Below are 20103 nucleotides of genomic sequence, written 5' to 3' on the forward strand. Positions count from 1 at the left end.
GGCCTTACTGTAAAACTTGACATGAAGTAAAAAAAAAAAGTTAAAAATGTAATATTAAGGATTAGACTGCTTCTAAAAATAACTATCATAATATTATTTATTTTCTCGCAATTGTATAAATAATCTCATAATAATTTTATGGTACATCAAAGTCCATGATGGTGATTAATACATACCAATTAATGCATTCCTCTTTCGTTACATTACTCATCCTGCCGGCGCTGTGTGGCAACACGGGGACAGAAATAGCGAGCGTGACGCGTGTTTTGGTGCCAGAAATCTTAGCCCACTTGCTTGGGAGGGCGGTATAAATAAAGAGCGCGAGGGTGTGAGGGGGACTTTGCTCGCTCATTGGTCGCTCAGCTCTCGTTAAATCAATACAGAATGTGTGCGGTGACAAAAATGTCAAAGTGACGGAATTTATTACAAAGTTCAGTCATGTGCTGCACCAGATGGAATCTTCTAAATTCCCGCCTCCCTCAAGCGTCCATATTGCAGGCTGGCACCTCCTCAGGCAGCACGGGGGTATTTTAACGAGGGGTCCCATTGGCCCTTCTCGCCCCTCATCTGACCCTCGCTTCGTTCTTGGAAAGTTGACAGCGTGTAGTTTATTTGCTGCTGTCACGTCGACATCTGATTTATGCTTCGATTTACAGATGCGAGAGGTGGACGGCAGGGATTTTTTTTTTTTTTATATAATTCAAGTTATTCTGGATGCGGCTCGGTGGGGCACTGGGTAGCACGTCCGCTTCACAGGTAGGAGGGTGCGGGTTCAATTCCACCTCCGGCCCTCCCTGTGCGGAGTTTGCATGTTCTCCCCGGGCCCGCGTGGGTTTTCTCCGGGTACTCCGGTTTCCTCCCACATCCCAAAAACATGCTTGGTAGGCCGATTGAAGACTCCAAATTGTCCCTAGGTGTGAGTGCGAGTGCAAATGGTTGTTTGTCTCTGTGTGCCCTGCGATCGGCTGGCAACCGGTTCAGGGTGTCCCCCGCCTACTGCCCGATGACGGCTGGGATAGGCTCCAGCACGCCCGCGACCCCCGTGGGGACTAAGCTGTTCGGAAAATGGATGGATAGATGGAAGTTATTCTGGGGTTTTGAGATTCAAGATTCAAGAGTTTTTATTCGCCATGTTTGAGCGTGCCAAACAAGGAATTTGACTTCGGTAAAACACACCCTCTGTTCAACATATAGGTGACTAACAACACTCAGGACATGTGAATAATGGCAAAAACAGTGTAGACAAATTCAAAAGGTGTGAAGAGCAGGATGTTATTGCACAGTAATGCCTCTGAGACTCTATGAGTGGTGTGAGTTCATCAGAGCAACAGCCTGGGGGAAGAAGCTGTCTCGGTGTCTGCTGGTTTTGGCGTACCGAGCTCTATAACGCCGTCCGGAGGGGAGTAGTTCAAACAGACTGCAACCTGGGTGAGAAGGGTCTGTAGAGATGTTCCTTGCACGTTTCCTGGTCCTGGACAGGTACAAGTCTTGGATAGAAGGGAGGTTGATTCCAATGATCTTTTCTGCAGTCCTGATTGTCCGTTGCAGTCTGTGCTTGTCTTGTTTGGAGGCTGATCCAAACCAGACAGTGATGGAGGTGCAGAGGACAGACTGGATGATGGCAGTGTAGAAGGTCTTCAGAAGCTCTCGCGGCAGGTTGAACTTCTTGAGCTGTCTCAGGAAGTACAGCCTCTGCTGGGCCTTCTCCCGGACAGAGTCTATGTGGCCGGTCCATTTCAGGTCCCGAGAGATTGTGGTTCCCAGGAACTTGAAGGTGTCTGTGGAGAGAATAGTATTACTGCGGATAGTGAGGGGTAAAAGTGGTGAAGGGTCTCGCCTGAAATCCACTGTCATCTCCACGGTCTTGAGCGGGTTCAGCTCCAGATGGTTTTGGTTGCACCAGTGGACCAGCCGCTCCACCTCCTGTCTGTACGCAGTCTCATCACCGTCCTGGATCAGTCCGATGAGAGTGGTGTCGTCTGCATTCTTCATCAAGATGCCACCTGTGCCTTGTTTAAGTCCACGACACACCCCAGGACTATTTTTTCCCTTAAACCAGGGGTCATCAACACGGTGCCCGCGGGCACCAGGTCGCCCGTGAGGACCGCATGAGTCGCCCGCAGGACTGTTCTAAAATTATCTCAAATAGCGGCACTTGTCAGTGAGCTGCATGATGATGCCTGCATCTATTTATTTTACAGTCAAACCTCGGTTTACGAACGTCCTGGTTCTCGAACAAATCGGAATTTGAACAAAGAAAATCGAGATTTTTTTGCTTCGGTTGTCCAACAAAATTCGGGGGTCGAACCTCGCGAGATGAGCCGGGAGGACCCGAGAAAACCCGACCGGGCGGCCCGGATGCCGACTGACTCCGTTGTCATTGTATTTTCGTTACTTTGAGGATTGTATTAACCCCTAATCATGCCTCCAAAGAAAGCAAGTGGGAGCAGTAAAGCCATCCTAAAACACAAAGATGCTCTTAAAGCAATGCGACAGTGAGCGCCCGGCGCGCTGCGGTTACGCGATCGGACCAAATTAAGCTCCCTGCGAACTTAGGTCCACTTAAATTTTGGAAAATACATCAGGACTTTAAAATTATTTTCTAAATTTTAGCGACGGCTCTGTCACAATAATGCGACCAGCGCGGTGCAGTTGCGCAGTCGGCGACGCGCTACGGTTGCGCATTCGGCGTTGCGCTGCAGTTGCGCGATCGGACAAAATTTAGCTCCCTGCGCACTTAGGTCCACTTAAATTTTGGAAAGTACATCAGGACTTTAAAAATATTTTCTAAATTTCAGCGACGGCTCTGTCACAATAATGCGACCAGCGCGGTGCAGTTGCTCGGTCGGCGACGCGCTACGGTTGGGCGTTCGGCGGTGCGCTGCAGTAGCGCGATCGGACAAAAATGCGCAAATCAAAAAATGCTTAAAAAAGGCGGGGGTTTTTTTTGGAACGGATTAATTGTTTTTCCATTACTTGTAATGGGTAAACATGATTCGGAATTCGAACGATTCACTTCTCGAACACCCTTCTGGAACAGATTGTGTTCGAAAACCGAGGCTCCACTGTATTTTATTTCGTGTAGCAACTTGTATATGTTTTTATCGTTACAGTTTAGTAGTTGTTGGCTCGTTGAACTCTTGTTTTGTTAAATAAAGAGCCGTTTACCAAACCCACGTCTTTCCTTGTACTTTGTTAACGCTACAATATAGTTATATACTAGATCTGTGGAATAACGACGAGGCTGATGTCAAAGGACGAGGAATTTGATCGATGGATTTAATGATTTGGAGTGATACATATGGTTTGATAATATTATTGCTTATATAATAGTTATTTGATGTATAATTTATATATCGTTATATGGGCCTGTGGAATATTTTGAAGTGCAAGCGCCGTCAGCGGCGCGCACCCATTGTTCCCACTATCCCACGGTGACAAGACATAGTACACTTGTATGTATATAGTGTACTATGTCTTGTCACCGTGGGATAGTGGGAACGTAATTTCGATCTCTTTGTGTGTCTTGGCATGTGAAGAAATTGACAATTAAGCAGACTTTGACTTTGACTTTTAAAGGACGATCGATGGATTTAATGAATTGGAGTGACACAGATCGTTTTATAAACGTGTTATTTATGTAATAGTTTTTTTAATAACTCTGAATGTTACGTCAGACCTGTTCTCAGCTCTTCGTTTGTGTTTATGTCACGTTAGCATACCTATCGTTTAGCCTGTTGTTGCTCGTTCATGTCTGTTCTTGGTGTTGGATTTTGTCGAATAAATTTCCCCCAAAATACGACTTATACTCCGGAGCGACTTATATATGTTTTTTTTTCACGTTATTGTGCATTTTATGGCTAATGCAACCTATACTCCGGAGCGACTTTTAGTCCGAAAAATACGGTATATAGCTGCAAGCGCTGAAAGTGAGCAACTGAATGCCAGGCTGGTGCCAGGCAGACTCCACAGCCTCCATTCATATCTTCAGCGCCACCGTGATAATGGCCACGACATCTGTTGAGTGTGAGGTCCAGACGGCTGACATAGCGTCTCCTCGCCGGTCCGAGGTCCCTCGTGTGTCCTCTGCCCCCTGAACGTTACTAGCGAGGCAAAACCTCAGCATAAAACTAGTAGCCAGCCCACTTCTCGTGGCACGAGTGAAATTCTACTGGGGGTCTTGAGACTCCCTGGCCTCTCTGTTAAAATAGAAAACATTTCCCCCCCTTTGAAAGACGAGCGGCTACATCTCGTCTTTCAAAACAACAGCGTCCCGAGGGCACGATGGGGGTTGATCTTGTCGGATTAACCAGTGTTGCCCGGCAGAGGAAGCTCGGGCTACTTGTCATGTGACAAATGACCATTTAGAATTTTGGATTGTGGGCAGCGAGTGTGACGACGTATGATTCCTCACACATTTAGCTCGGGGGAATCGAGCACACCGAAGAATAGCGTCTGGCACGGCGGCCGGGTCTCTTTCGTAAACGCGTGATATCTACCATCGGACCAATCGCAATCGGGCATGACATTAACGCGACGGTTTAACGCTTCATGTTTTTGTCTCAAGTCAAGATGGCGTCATGGCTTTTTGCAACATGGCTTCTTTCAGTCCCATGACATATGTAGCTAATTATATTCGCATTACCTACACTGAAGCTTAATAAGAATAATGTATTGGAGAACGCAAACATGAGGCAGCGGAACCCGGCAGGGATCGTAACCAAGATGATATCAGCGCCGCGTTGTTCTAAATCCAGTGTCTGTAAATACTCAGTTTGACAGATTGATGGGATACATCAAAATATGACGCCGCCAAGACACCCCGGTGAGTGTCGCTTAGCGCAGCGGCCCGCTCCCAACAAGTCAGAGGCCCTTGCCAAGGCCCAGTTACACTATGTACCGATGCAACTAAACAGATTGGGCCTCTCATGAATTTATTTCCATAACACATGAAAACTATCTGCTCTTCATTTTTCCTAATTGACAATGTATTGTGAATGAACATGACGTCTGAAATGATTGATTTGTCTAAATGAAGCCCCTTAACTCACGTCTGCAGAGTTCTTGGCTTCAGAGGACGTCTCGCTCTATTTGTTTTTTTTAACTGAAACTCCCATACTTTGCTGTCATCATCGTCCAATCTGCGCGTGCTACACCCAGAATATCGTCTTTAAGATTCGAGATGTCATCATCGCGTTGATGCCATCGCCGTTATAAATGGTTCGGTACCGGGCGGTTTAGCGAGGCGCGTCACTTGATAGGCGCCAATGCCGTTCGCCTAGTGAGGTCATCCCTGGCTACTGCAGGCGTGAAACGGACCCCCACACACACACACACACACACACACACACACACACACACACACACACACACACACACACACACACACGCACACACCCTTGACATAGACACACGTTTTGAAATGCTGCGGCGATGACAGATCTAAAGCAGTTGTAGCTTTATGCCCGTCTTTGAGAGTGCATAATTTAGCACGATTAAAGTCATAAATAATCGCACACAATAAAGCTATATGCAGTACGCAGGTGGCGAAAGATGCGTGACAGGACTATTTGCAGGACGTTGGGATACTCAATACTGTGGATTTTCCGCAATGTGTAGAGAGAGGAGGCCCCGGAACACAACATGAAGGCCTCTTGGCTAAAATTTGGAGAAATACGGATTGAAGCAATGAATTTTGTTTAACGCAGTTTGTTGTAAGACTTCGGTGCAAATCAAAACATGCAAAACAACAACAAGCTCAAGCTTATATGTTGCACTCCACGCGGGGCACTTAGGGCGCAGACGTGGGTGTGATAGCACGTGTAAAATGTCCCCAGCCTGTCTGTCTGTTATGCGGCCATATCATGTATGACTGCACTGTAAATATACCACATACATCACGTCATTCTGTCATTTTGACACGGCCATCCCATCATGTCTTTGTCCCTTCTTATAAGCCCCGACATCACGCACCTGCTGTCCTAACATCAGGGGTCTCAAACTCCAGTCCTCGAGGGCCGCATTCCTACATGTTTTCCAAGTTTCCCTCGTTAAACACACCTGATTCAAATGATCAGTTCATCCTCACGTTCTGCAGGAGCATGATAATTCAATCAGGTGTGTTTAACGAGGGAAACTTGGAAAACATGTCGGAATGCGGCCCCCGAGGACTGGAGTTTGAGACCCCTGCCTAACATGATCACGCCTCCGCCCCCCCTCTTTGCTTCCAATTCATTACTCATGTATGAACACAGCCTATATATGAGAATTAAAGCATACGCCTGACCTTTCAGTCTCTGTGGTAGCTTGACTCAAGAGCACAGAACTGTTTTTAGTGATTATAGGAGATAAAGGAAAATGATATAATTTCATGGTGAATTTTTAACCATTTTACTATACTTTAAGTTCACTCCGTTTACCATGAAATACAATTACTAACGTTAACACACAAAAAATAAATAGAAATACCACTAAATATACATTGACACATTTCATCATTTCAAATTAAGTTTCAGTTTTGAAAATCCCGAGGTCAACCGACCCGATGCTTCACTTATTCAACAGTGTCCTCTTGTGGAGACATACATTTACTGCACGTATTGGTGGCATTTTAGGGAATTAAGGCACACGCTTGAATAAACACAAAATGGGACGGGTTAGTTCATCCGCCTCAGTTCTAAAGTTCTATGTTCGAATCTCACATCATGTAAATGTACAAACAGTATCCACGCGAGATTGCTGAAATGCACTTTTCTTTGGAGTCAGACAGTCCTCGCTTGACTTACCCCAGCCACGAAAGTCACCTTCAGCTTTAGCGGTGGCGTGGAGGCTCATCAGACAGTCCAACTTCGCTGTCAGCACAACACACCATGTCAGGACATACGGTAGCAGAAAATGCTCTGCACTTTAATTCAGACAACAATAACGGCATTTGAGTGAAGAAGATTTTTATAATCACAGTATTATCAGAAAATAGGTGAAGTTACATGAATACATTGAAAAAGCATTATGACATTTACAAGAAAGATTGATTATTATGAAGAGAAAGACTTGACAAAAACAGTCTCTTTAGATCTCACAATACTGCCAAAGAGTGGCCATTTTAATACCACTGAATGAATACATTTACCATTTAATGTTGGGAAAAAAAAGCTACAATAGAAAAACATGTGCTCGCAACTAGGATAAATAAGACATGCAAATATATCATGAAATGACATTAATCTGCACATTTGTCTCAACTACATATATTATATTAATAAACCCAAGAGTATTGTTGGATTTGGTCCACAATTTGGGAAGCGCGCTATCCGAGCCTCATGGCAAAAGCCATAGCCAATTTACTCACTGCGTGCTTGTTTTATTTCTTCAGTTTTAGGAAAAGGCTAAGACACCGAAACAAAATTTAGACTTACACAGGTTGGTTGAGTTCAATCACAATTCTTGTTAAGAAAGCTTTGTTTTCAGGAAAGTACAATACAGCGCTGGGCCTTTCGTGCGACCATGCTCAAGAGCAGAAAGTCTCCATTCAGAAAAGGCAACGTTCAAGGTTCTTTGGTCAGCTTATATTAAGTTGCACATGCCAGTGTGGGCCGAGTTTGATGGGTGATGAGTCAGGGGGTGTGGCAAGTTCGCAGGAGAGTTTGATTCCATGGGAGTGGGTGCTGGTTCGGTGAGAGCTGGTTCCGTGGGGGTGGGTGCTGATTATGGGCGATTCGGTGTGTGTGGGGGCTGTTGTTTTCCATCCCGTCTTTCGGCCTTGGCGATCACCTTTGGCCAAGTTCTTGGTTGTTTTCCTCCTGCCTCTCTTCCTCTGGCACCTCTACCGGTTTTATCTCCAAGTGTCCTTCCTGTAAACCATTTTTGCACATACATCCACTTCGCCCACCGCCCATTCATCATTCTTTCAATTTTGTCATTTTGTACAGAATTATGTGAACTTTTGGCTGTGACATCATAAATTTGTTAATGTTCCCAGACTATGCAAAGTTCTTACTCACCACTTACCATGCATTTGTTTGTTTGTTCTTTTGACACTATCTTTTGACACATATCTTTTCATTGTTAGGCAAAACATTTCCCTCTGTCCAGAACGTTCAGTAGTAATCCAAAACTGGTGTCTAGCATTAATCAAAATATAAAATATAATCAAGTACTGAACATTTTTAAACGACTTTGGCAGTGTCCGTGATTTAGAAAATCATCAGGCATGCATTAAACAGTTCCTTAAGGGTCATTAAGCTATTCAGGCAATGTATCAAAAAACATTTGTTTATTCAAAGTGCACAGAAATAAATATCAGATCATAAAGTTATAAAAACCTTTGTCATTATCACCTATCAAAAATGTCTAGTTATGTCTCCTTTATTGATTTGGTGAGTAGGTAATTATATGCTTAAAATGTTTCTTTTATTGATTTAATATGTGAATATAATTGTCTGCTTGTGTACTTTATTCAATGAGGTTTGAGCATATCTGTTTTTGTAGCTAGGCAGGACTTTTTGTATTTCGACCGCATTTCTTCAGTATGTTAAATGACATCACATTGTCAACTAGCTGAGGTTGGGCTAATTCACAGCTCTCACTTAAATTATGTTGCTAGCATGCGAGCAAGTTATTCATAAAATGTCAACTCACCGCCATCATATCCTGATAAACTTCTTGAAAGGGCTTCATTTGTGTTAAAACATTTCAGCATGTCCGCATTGCGGGAAAACAGTACGTACATCAACGAAATACACGATAGAAAACAGTTGCGTCAAGCCATTGAAGAATATGAAAAGTTGTGGTTATCAAAACCGTTACACAGAGTTGAGAAAACAACAAAACAGCTACCTTTAATTGAGCAAATCAAAACACCACAAAAATCAAGTGCTTCACGGGGACCGAAACAATGACCATCAGATCATAAATGGTCTTCATCCTCTTGCATTTTTCAGAACGCTCTAGAGAAATAAAAAACAAACAATAGTGAATGATTTAATATCCAGGCTGGGATGTAATATTACTACCAACAACTGATAAATTGACATGAGTAAACGTTCATTGTTTACAAAATGTCATAGTCCACACTCTTCTTAAACAGTACTTTTACGAGTCTTTACACACCTCTGTACGTTTACTCAAGTAGAGAGTGAGAGTATTTTTAACAGCGCAGAAACAAAATTGCATTGGTGCTTGCGGAATTACCTTCACGACTGCTTTGACGTGGTGGGCCCGAATTGTTCCGGACTTCTGCTCAAACGCTTTGGCTTTTCCCTCTTGGGCCAAATTGTTGAGGAAAAGTAGAGTGAGGAGCTCCATCTACGAACACATACGTAGTTAGCTTAACAAGCTAAAGGTAGCCCACGTAAAGCGGTCACAAATGGCGCCTTACCATTGCTTCAGACGACGGTCTGACAGTATTGTTAAACTCCATCTTTGATTTGACGCTGGGCTTGAATTTCGGTGGTTTTTTCAACATAATGCAAGACATTTGAAAGGTTCAAAATACGAGAAAGGCGAGTTTATGGTTTCAAAATGCCCGCTATCGTAAATTTTCCGGGTTAGCCTTCTTCTTCTACGGTTCCTGTTTTCTCCAACCGTCATTTCCGCCGATCAAGTCGAGCATATTCTTTTTCTTTAAAGATGTACGTTAAACAACCGAAATGTGAAATGGGTTAAAGTTGTATTCCTTATACACATACTATGTTTTGAATATAGGCCATTATTATGTATTTTTAAAATGTAATCCCACGAGTACCTTTCATAGATGGACGGCGCTGTGCGTTCTGTGTTCTGCATATTGAGCGTAGAAGAAGTAAAAAGACATGGCGGCCCCCGACGACAACATGAAAATGCTCCAATTTCTAAAACTAATTGGCCATCTTAAAGTAAGACACTAATAATTATTTATATTTGTCTCTGTACAATTCTTCAAATGAGTTTGTATTACCTCAGGGGTTTAATCCTATTCATTTTACTTTGAATTTCTGCTACAACCTCACAGAAATTGTCATTAATCAAAATAAAACGATAGACTGGAATACAAATGTTTAGTTAAATAAATTATTTAATATCCTACTAATAATTCCTGCAACAACGTTGGCTAAGGTTCTTCAAACTTGTTAAATGAATTGTTGCTTTAAGCAATCAGATTTCAAATACATCTTGACAGGCCCAGAGCATTGCCCCTCAAAGCTAAACCTGTTACAACAAACTTCGACTTCGTGGCACAGATATATGCTGTTTTAATATGCACAACCGATAACTCTAGTCTTTCCTGGAGAGGGTCCCACGTACAGGTTGGGTGTACAGAAAGGTGAAGAACCCAGAAAGTGTGTCAGACCACATGTATCGCATGGCCATGATGTCTCTGGTCATCACAGATCCTAAAGTGGATAAGGACAAGTGAGTTAATTTGCAGTTGGTCTCCTTTGAGCGAGTAATCGCTATTCTCTTTTTTTCCCCTCAGGTGTATCAAGTTGGCTTTGGTTCATGACATGGCCGAGTGCATCGTGGGAGATATCGCGCCGGTAGACAACGTCAGCAAAGCAGACAAACACCGGCAGGAGGAGGTGAGCGGGCGGCGCAGCTCTAAATGATGTTTATTTATAATGTATTTTCCTTCAGGCAGCCATGAGGCAGCTTTCAAGTCTGGTGCCAGATAGCCTCAGAGATGAGATTTATGCACTATGGGAGGTAAAGTTAGAATGCTTTACTGGCTTTATCCTCAGCCCTTGTCAGATTTAATTATCCTTTAAGATTGTTATACAATATTGGATCTGACATTTCCAACAACGGAATTTTTTTGTTTAATTAGGAATATGAGCATCAGAGCAGCGCAGAGGCGAGGCTGGTAAAAGAGTTTGACCGTCTGGAGATGATCCTGCAGGCTCACGAGTATGAAGAGTTAGAGGGGACGCCGGGGAAACTGCAGGAGTTTTTTGACTCCACTCGAGGTGAGCACAACATCTGCTTGGGATTCATTTTCACAATAGATGACATACCTGGTGTCAATTAGAGCGGTGGTCCCCAACCACCGGGCTGCGGATCGGTACCGGTCCGTGGGTCACTTGGTATCGGGCTGCCAAGCCGCACAGAAAAAAAAATAATTTTTTTTATCGACATCAATTAATTCAGGTCAACATTGGTGACACCATTGCTTTAGTGCTTGGACCCATTCCTTATGTGTCTAGAAAGTTGATCATGTCATAAATGCATAATGCCCTACTGCGAGGTTGACGTGAAGCCTGGGAACGCGACCGAGTCAAGTTGGTTCCGAGGAGCAAGTTAACATGGGCGGGTGTACACTAGGCATCAGATCAACTCGTACCCTCGCCGGGTAATTTGGTTTTGGCTATATTTAAGATAATTAGCTTTGGTCACAGTGACTGTACGATAGCATAGCGGTTAAGCCGATGGCCGGTGAGCCATTCTTTATTACTTTGCGTCACGGGTTCAAATCCCGCTTATGACTGTTTTATTATTTTTTTAGTGTTTGCAATTTCTTGCAGCCAGTTGGAAATGTAAACTAGACGTTTCGTTCAACGTTTTTGAGAATTTGAACAGTTTTGCAGTCAGGCTAGTTCCATATCACTTGTGACGAATCTGCAGTCACGAAACACAAGATTGCGCACAACGCTTTACCCTAACGAGCGCAACTGGAGACGGGGAGCAAGATAACATGGGAGCAAGTTAACCTGTAACACCGCTCGTTTCTGAGAAACAAGCTCAGTGCTCCCACTAATTCAACGTAATGGTTAGTTTTATTTTTATGTGGTTTATACTTGTTTTTATGCCAGTCCTATCATTTTATTTCATTGTATTTATACAGTGCCTTGCGAAAGTATTCGGCCCCCTTGAACCTTTCAACATTTCGCGACATTTCAGGCTTCAAACATAAAGATATAAAAGTTTAATTTTTTGTCAAGAATCAACAAGTGGGACACAATCGTGAAGTGGAACAAAATTTATTGGATAATTTAAACTTTTTTAACAAATAAAAAACTGAAAAGTGGGGCGTGCAATATTATTCGGCCCCCTTGCGCTAATACTTTGTAGCGCCACCTTTTGCTGCAATTACAGCTGCAAGTCGCTTGGGGTATGTCTCTCTCAGTTTTGCACATCGAGAGACTGGAATTCTTGCCCATTCTTCCTTGCAAAACAGCTCGAGCTCAGTGAGGTTGGATGGAGAGCGTTTGTGAACAGCAGTCTTCAGCTCTTTCCACAGATTCTCGATTGGATTCAGGTCTGGACTTTGACTTGGCCATTCTAACACCTGGATACGTCTATTTGTGAACCATTCTATTGTAGATTTGGCTTTATGTTTTGGATCATTGTCCTGTTGGAAGATAAATCTCCGTCCCAGTCTCAGGTCTTTTGCAGACTCCAACAGGTTTTCTTCCAGAATGGTCCTGTTACTCCTGTATTTGGCTCCATCCATCTTCCCATCAATTTTACCCATCTTCCCTGTCCCTGCTGAAGAAAAGCAGGCCCAAACCATGATGCTGCCACCACCATGTTTGACAGTGGGGATGGTGTGTTCAGGGTGATGAGCTGTGTTGCTTTTATGCCAAACATATCGTTTTGCATTGTGGCCAAAAAGTTCGATTTTGGTTTCATCTGACCAGAGCACCTTCTTCCACATGTTTGGTGTGTCTCCCAGGTGGCTTGTGGCAAACTTTAAACGAGACTTTTTATGGATATCTTTGAGAAATGGCTTTCTTCTTGCCACTCTTTCATAAAGGCCAGATTTGTGCAGTGCACGACTGATTGTTGTCCTATGGACAGACTCTCCCACCTCAGCTGTAGTTATCTGCAGTTCATCCAGAGCAGGGGTCACCAACTCTGGTCCTCAAGGGCGCCAATCCAGCCTGTTTTAGGTGTAGCCCTACAACAACACACCTGATTCAAATAATCAGGATCGCTATCAGCCTTAATAGAGCTTGCTGATGAGCTGATCATTTGAATCAGGTGTGTTGTTGTAGGGCTGCACCTAAAACAGGCTGGATTGGCGCCCTTGAGGACCGGAGTTGGTGACCCCTGATCCAGAGTGATCATGGGCCTCTTGGCTGCATCTCTGATCAGTCTTCTCCTTGTTTGAGATGAAAGTTTGGAGGGACGGCCGGGTCTTGGTAGATTTGCAGTGGTCTGATACTCCTTCCATTTCAATATAATTGCTTGCACAGTGCTCCTTGAGATGTTTAAAGCTTGGGAAATATTTTTGTATCCAAATCCGGCTTTAAACTTCTCCACAACAGTATCTCGGACCTGCCTGGTGTGTTCCTTTGTCTTCATGGTTCTCTCTGAGCTTTAAACAGAACCCTGAGACTATCAAAGAGCAGGTGCATTTATACGGAGACTTGATTACACACAGGTGCATTCTATTTATCATCATCAGTCATTTAGGACAACATTGGATCATTCAAAGATCCTCACTGAACTTCTGGAGTGAGTTTGCTGCACTGAAAGTAAAGGGGCCGAATAATATTGCACGCCCCACTTTTCAGTTTTTTATTTGTTAAAAAAGTTTAAATTATCCAATAAATTTCGTTCCACTTCACGATTGTGTCCCACTTGTTGACTCTTGACAAAAAATTAAAATTTTATATCTTTGTTTGAAGCCTGAAATGTGGCGAAATGTTGAAAGGTTCAAGGGGGCCGAATACTTTCGCAAGGCACTGTATATTTCCATCCATCCATTTTCAGAACCGCTCAGTCCCCACGGGGGTCGCGGGAGTGCTGGAGCCTATCCCAGCCGTCAACGGGCAGTAGGCGGGGGACACCCTGAACCGGTTGCCAGCCGATCGCAGGGCACACAGAGACAAACAACCATTTGCACTCGCACTCACACCTAGGGACAATTTGGAGTCTTCAATCGGCCTACCAAGCATGTTTTTGGGATGTGGGAGGAAACCGGAGTGCCCGGAGAAAACCCACGCGGGCCCGGGGAGAACATGCAAACTCCACACAGGGAGGGCCGGAGGTGGAATCGAACCCGCACCCTCCTAACTGTGAGGCGGACGTGCTACCCAGTGCGCCACCGAGCCGCCCACTGTATATTTATTATGTATTATTTATATAAATGTATTTTTTATTTATATAAAGGCGGGTCCGCGAAAATATTTGACACTTAACCGGTCCGTGGCGCAAAACAGGTTGGGGACCACTGAATTAGAGGGTTTATTGAAGAAAATATTTTACTTGGATGGATTTATTTTTTATTTTTTTGTGCCTTTGCAGGTTGTTTCCAACATCCCGATGTTCTCCAGCTGGTGAAGGCCTTGAATGATGAAAGGAGAAGTCACATGACTGAAAAAAACAACTCTGGGAACTAGCAATGCACTTCAAACGTGTCACGACCACAACATTTTTCCATAAGTTCAGTCAGCAATGTCAAATGAACACAACAGTCAATGCATCAAGTGTCGTTTTTAAAAAATGTTTTATTATAAAACGGGATCTGAGATGTACTTGTGTAGCTCAACATAAGATCTGTTCATTGTGTTAACGTTTCAACCACGACAAACAATATTAAAGACAGAGATAACTTCAAGCAGGCTGAAAACTGGATTGTAAGTTTGATCACAGGTAAGTTGTTGTTCCCCTTAAAAATCTACCCCAATGTGTAACATTTATCAAGTCAAGAGAAATGGTTTTTTTTTTTATTCCGTTACAAAAATTTAATAAAATATATTCTGTAACAATTTGAAATTAGCGTTATTACTTTGACCAAAAACATTGTGTACATCTATCTTTCCCCTTTAGCATTATTTAATTAGCCCGGAGTGCTCAATTAGATTTTCTTTATCGTGGCAGTTATGGGAATCCCGCAAAAAAAAAAAAACTTTAAACGAGATTACAGGCTCACAAAATGCACAAACAGTATCTCGCATTGAGAAACTGCTGTGCTCGTTACATTTACACATTACGTAGTTAGCAAAATATACATCTATGTTTGAAAATATCAGCCGATAAATGTTGCGCAATACATTTATTGTTTCTGTTCAAAATAAAGTGAGGAAAGCGACCACAGTAAAGTGAATTAGTGGCGAGAACTATTGAGTACTGTATGATGTATTGATTTGCCAAACCAATCACAAAGTGTATTTCAATATACTGTAACATGATCCTACAAAATGACGCAAACACAGTCTACTACTGCGACCTCTCAGGTGTGTCCGTCAAGTTGTTTGTGGGCGTGTCTTGTGAGCTGGCCTTCGCCGTGGAGGAGAGGACATCCTCGAAGCTTCCTCCTGCCCCGGGACCTCCAACTTTAGTCTAGCAAATGTAAAGTAGAAAGGGAAAAAGCCACAGACTCGAGATTCAATACATTTAAAGCACGTGGAATGTATATTCATTTATTTGTACACACTTTGATGCTCGACACCGTACTCTCAACTTTCTCCTCGAAAGACCTGAAGCTGGGTGAGTTTCTGGGGAAAAAAATAGAAAACAAAAAACAAATGTAATTCCCATTTAGTATGGTCATTCTTCATTTCTATTCACACACACTGCACATTCATACAGTTACCTCATGGCAGGCATGCTCATGGAGTGTGAGATGGAGTAGCTGTTCGCAGAGAGAGGAGTTAATGATGATCAGAGTTAGCGGCTAGCACACAGACATGGAGGCAGACGAGAGGCATTTAAAAAAAAAAAAGGCATTAAAAAAAACTAAAGAGGAAGGAGTTCAGACTAAGAGGGCACATTGCGAAATCAAGCATAGTATTGCATAAAACATAAAAGATAATGTAAATAAAATAATAATACATGATAGCAACTTCAAGTCCTTACCCTATGGAGCCGGACCTTGAGCGCATGCAGGAGGCAAAATATGAATGTTTGAAACTAGACCATTAAATATGCTTTGTCAGTTGTTAAACAGGCAAAATCGTAACAAGAGAAATGAGGCTTAAAACTACACAAAGACGGATCACAACAAAGCTAAATGCAAGATGAGCACAGCAAAAAGCTAAAATCATGCTGGAATTGAACAATTGCACAACTCGCACGAACACACACGGCGGTGAGAAAGTTTTAAAAGTAATCATTCAATTATTTTGTCAATCATAAATTACGGCTTGTGTTTGTGGTTAGTTCGTGGTGATTAAATATGAAATGTTCTTAAATCGGAAACACGTGTCAGGCAAAAACATCGCACAGAGTACAGAAAATAGACATGCATTATAATCGCGCGCACACGCACACACACACATACCTCCTAGGAAATAGTAACTGTAGCCCAGCCATGCTGTATGAATAATACATTTGTTCCTTTTCAGTTAGATGAGATTCAGTTCAACTTCAAGTGTACATGCTAATGCACTCACGTGATTCTTAGCCATTAGCTCAACACACGAACGCTCACAAGTGAAAGGTAAATTAAATGAATGATCTTAAATTATATAAGCTGAGCACATGTGCAAGTGTTGCAGTGCACCTTATGTCTCCAAACTTCCTGTTGATGGCGCTGCCCAGCGTGCTGAAAGCCGCCGTGGTCTTCTGACCCGCCGAGCTCAGTGTCTCTGATGTTCTTTTGTATCTGAGAAGCACAAAAGAAAATGCCTTGCATGAACATGAGCAATCCATGAGCATTATATTGATTATCCGGCTAAAAATGATTATTAAACCTTGAGGTGCACATATTACTTTTGTCCATTAGAGGTCACCATCCTCTTGTCTGTGACTTTTAGATTACGTACTGGCTTCAAAATGTGTGAAAACATTTTATTCCTTCTTTCGTGCACTCGTTCCCACCTTGCTTACTTTACAACACATATCTTACAAATGTTAAGTCAACACTCAAAATGATTCATGCAATCCTTTAATTGATGTGAGACACTTAGCTCTATGTTATCCTACATTACTGTGCTTCATTATTGATGAGCATGAGTGCACCACAGTAATTGTATTTTCCAAAGTGCCACACACACACAATGTTTTGAGCGTCACGCTGTGTGTGTGTGTGTGTGTGTGCGCGCGTGCGTGCGCGAGTGTATCCATTTGCTCTTACGCGGTGGAGCTCTGCATGTCCGTCCATCCTTGACTCAAGTTGCTGCGTAGCTCGCTGAGAGGAGTGATGCCCAGTTTGTGCTTCAGCTCGGCGTGCCGCTTCTCTTTGGACGCCAGCACCTGCTTCAGCGTGCTGATCTCATCTTCCAGCTGCGCAGGGGGCAACAAAAAGCTGATGTTATCACCCAAACGATGCCGCCATCGACACTGTGCGGTGGTACTTTGGCTAATTCCAATTGGATCTCCTCTCGCTCCTCCTCAGTCACGATAGAGTTGCTAAGGTTGAGGTCCGATGTGTGTTCATCTGCTTCCTTCAGGGGTTCAGAGTCAAGAAATTCTGAAACACACACAGACACACACACGCACGCGCACACAGCATGTTAATGTGCCACCAAAGGCCTGAAAATTTGCCCATTTATGTGTTGACCCAGTAAGAGATGAGAGCAATTTGCATTACTGTACTTTTTTTCTGGTACATTCAAGTGTTGTGTTCCCATGTGTTTGGATATTTTCTGAATCCCTCCCACGGCAAACTGTTAGATAATGTGTGGCTGCAGCCGGCCGTAAGCCATCTTAACAGACGTGGATTATGTCGCTCACACACAGGCGTACACATGCACAAGAGATTTTATTTTATTTTTTTTAAATGTACCTGTGAGATACGGTCCATCTTGATGTAGCACAAAGTAGAAGATCAACATTAGTGACACTTCTGAATAGTCGCATGCACACGCGGACATCGCGAATCATTGAATACCAATAAAAAAAAAAACACCGCAATACATTAAAAATGCAGGCAGTTGTGGAGCTAATGACCATTACAAATGAACAGTCATGCTTATATTCAAGGACATCCTCAGTTTTCCTCAACAATGACTGAAGGAAACATGCGACACAACATCAGCACTCCTCTGAGCCGTTTCCTTGGCTAGAACTGCCGTGTCAACGGTTTTCAACAAGTCCCGTGTCAAAATGTCTACTTCCGCATTTGAGTTGCGGGAAGGAAGCCTTTTGGGCTTTGCACAAGCACAAATGTGTGACAATTTCCAGGAAATGAAAGCTCTTAATTATGAAGCCACAAGGTTGTTGTTGTTTTTCTTAACCATTTTTACATTCTACTGATCTCTATTGTCGTTTGGAATTAACATCAAAGTGCCCTCGGGCTCGCATTACGAAGCTCATGTGACCAACCCTATAAAATAGGTGAGCCATGACCAAAGTAAACAAAAAAACACCATGGTGTCAATGCAAAACATTTTCTTTTTAAACGGATCAAACAATGGTGGCTCTTGTAGTCCAAAATCATTCAATTTGGGGCACTTACAAGTCAAGGCCTCACTGCATGTCGCCTTTAATTTGACAGGGAGAGACTTGACTGTAGCACTTAGAACTGCATACAGTGCACTCATTTGTCTCGGGCCTCCCTCTGCATTTTTTTTGTGTTGCTTTGAATACCTCTCTGGTCACAAGATTCCCATTTGGGTCATGTGGTGAAACTAAATCAGAGGCCTGGGGATGGTCATACAGTAACCGGAGTGCATATTTGAACTAAAAAAAAAAAAAAAATAGTCAATTCATTTCAGCGTGCGGAAAGTTTGGAAGCTGTGCCTCACTAGCTTATTGACAGACTGCTTACCACCAAAACAGAGTCACTTGAATGCAATTAACTAACTCTATCAACAAACGGCATCTGACAGACCTGAACTAATCAAATGAGAAGCACAGCAACACAGACTTATGACTTTTAAAAAAAAAAAAAAGGGTCCGGTTCAGTTATCTATGCCATATAGTGGGTGGAACAAGGAAATGCTCACCCGCTCAGTGGCAGAGGGTACATAAGTAACCTGTCGATCCAGTTTTTGTGACCTCACCAAGCAAAAATGCCACAACCGATATCACTGTTGTTATTACTTGCAAATGTAATCGGGGTGGAATATGGGCCTTTTTTTTTTTTTTTAAGATGAACACAAAGCTTTTATTTTGTTGGATGGATAGCAACGCTTGGCTAGTGGACACACAGGGGTACTGTCCGGTATTTTAAGGTGCAGGAATAAACAAAAATGCATTATTTGCAGTAAGCAAATTGTATTTTCCTACAAAATAAACACTATGCTTACACGCTCAAAATGTATATTTTTAGATTTATTGCCTTTACTTTGTTCTGGCTGTCCTGCAGCAATTCATGACGTGGGAACTATAGCCACACATCAATTACAGTTACATCCGTAGAAAATGGGGGTTTCCACAAAACAAGTGACATTTTCTTGCTGGAGAGGGGGGGGGGGGAATCTATGTACACAAGCTTGGCCTCTGTGTGTAAAGTCGAAAACAGCAAAAGTGCCATGAAGTGGTCGCAAGTGATGACGTCAAATCAAGTTCACCTGTGATGGCTTTAACTGAACGCTATTTGTGATCTGAATGAGGCCAAATCTATTAAATTTTAACATTTGGTAGCTTCTATGAAGAAATGAAGTTGTGGATACCCGACGTTTATCTTTTGTGGCAAACTCGTGGACGCTCTATCTGAGGACAGCAAGTACATTAAAACAGAAAACCGCTCTCCGTTCAAATAAGCCACGTATAAGAGCCAACATTGAATTACCTTGTTGCCTGGTCTCCATGTCGAACTTCCACTCAGTCCCACGCAGACACGTCACGGTGTCGGTAGGAGGTTGGCACCGGCGTCCGGGTCAGTTTGTGGCTGCTGTCTTCTCTGCTTTGGCTGCTTGTCACGAGATAGGACAGCCCAAGAGGCGGGACATAGCATCGGCACGGGCCAATGAGCGCACGCGCCGCTCGTTGGTACATCCAGTTACTTCCGCGTACGTTTTGTTTGTTTTCTATTTAGTATATAATCCATTATTAATCCTACTATTTGTGTACTCTTGGAAAATAAAAATAAAAATCCAAAGTTTAGTAGTTTAATGCATGTTGCACTCGGAGCGCCAAATCTTTATTTAGGTGTTGAAAAGTATAAAAACGATTCCTGTCGTGTTTTGGTGCTCTGATGCTCTCTGCTGACTACAAATGTCATTACATAAACAACCTCTTCCAATGGGCTTGTTGAGTCACCAAAACTGTATTGCCGCAACTTTGGAAAATAAATAT

General features: G+C 43.0%; 2 protein-coding genes and 1 long non-coding RNA gene across 11 annotated transcripts; 1 reads left to right on the plus strand and 2 right to left on the minus strand.

The window, feature by feature from the left end:
* Positions 1–8811: 8811 nt before the first annotated feature.
* Positions 8812–9571, minus strand: LOC119117713. The gene is made up of 3 exons (XR_005096582.1): positions 9377–9571; positions 9190–9303; positions 8812–8945 (listed from the first exon to the last, which is right to left on the minus strand). It is a non-coding gene; the product is annotated as an uncharacterized LOC119117713 (long non-coding RNA).
* Positions 9572–9727: 156 nt separating this feature from the next.
* On the plus strand, positions 9728–14575 carry hddc2 (HD domain containing 2). 3 transcript variants are annotated; one of them, XM_037244167.1, is made up of 7 exons: positions 9775–9872; positions 10256–10389; positions 10454–10556; positions 10612–10680; positions 10802–10940; positions 14224–14351; positions 14394–14575. In XM_037244167.1, the coding sequence occupies exons 1-6, from the start codon at positions 9810–9812 to the stop codon at positions 14316–14318; spliced, it is 603 nt and encodes a 200-aa protein (XP_037100062.1). In that variant the 5' UTR covers positions 9775–9809; the 3' UTR covers positions 14319–14351; positions 14394–14575. The 3 variants fall into 3 exon arrangements, with proteins under 3 accessions (XP_037100063.1, XP_037100062.1, XP_037100061.1); XM_037244166.1 differs by having other exon boundaries at positions 14224–14346; positions 14386–14575; XM_037244168.1 differs by having other exon boundaries at positions 9728–9872; positions 10268–10389; positions 14224–14575.
* Positions 14409–19755, minus strand: tpd52l1 (tpd52 like 1). 7 transcript variants are annotated; one of them, XR_005096581.1, is made up of 10 exons: positions 19598–19755; positions 17217–17332; positions 16997–17145; positions 16424–16525; positions 16202–16234; positions 15778–15792; positions 15515–15553; positions 15356–15416; positions 14931–15261; positions 14413–14827 (listed from the first exon to the last, which is right to left on the minus strand). XR_005096581.1 is itself a non-coding variant. In XM_037244159.1 (9 exons), exons 1-9 carry the CDS (start codon positions 19614–19616, stop codon positions 15139–15141), a joined length of 657 nt encoding a protein of 218 aa, XP_037100054.1. In that variant the 5' UTR covers positions 19617–19755; the 3' UTR covers positions 14409–15138. The 7 variants fall into 7 exon arrangements, 6 of the variants coding, with proteins under 6 accessions (XP_037100054.1, XP_037100056.1, XP_037100055.1 ...); XM_037244159.1 differs by having other exon boundaries at positions 14409–15261; XM_037244161.1 differs by lacking the exon at positions 16202–16234 and having other exon boundaries at positions 14409–15261.
* Between the last annotated feature and the right edge of the window lie 348 nt (positions 19756–20103).

Source organism: Syngnathus acus, chromosome 24 (assembly GCF_901709675.1).
Source record: "Syngnathus acus chromosome 24, fSynAcu1.2, whole genome shotgun sequence".
NCBI lineage: Eukaryota > Metazoa > Chordata > Actinopteri > Syngnathiformes > Syngnathidae > Syngnathus > Syngnathus acus.

Excerpts from the sequence above, each read along its gene's own strand:
- hddc2 (XM_037244167.1), top strand. The coding sequence starts at position 9,810 with ATGGCGGCCCCCGACGACAACATGAAAATGCTCCAATTTCTAAAACTA. Across the intron at positions 10,390-10,453 it reads CCTAAAGTGGATAAGGACAA|GTGTATCAAGTTGGCTTTGG; the intron begins GTGAGTTAATTT and ends TTTTCCCCTCAG. Across the intron at positions 10,681-10,801 it reads AGATTTATGCACTATGGGAG|GAATATGAGCATCAGAGCAG; the intron begins GTAAAGTTAGAA and ends TTGTTTAATTAG.
- tpd52l1 (XM_037244159.1), bottom strand. Across the intron at positions 16,526-16,996 it reads GACATGCAGAGCTCCACCGC|ATACAAAAGAACATCAGAGA; the intron begins GTAAGAGCAAAT and ends TGTGCTTCTCAG. Across the intron at positions 16,235-16,423 it reads AGGAAGTTTGGAGACATAAG|CATGGCTGGGCTACAGTTAC; the intron begins GTGCACTGCAAC and ends TTATTCATACAG.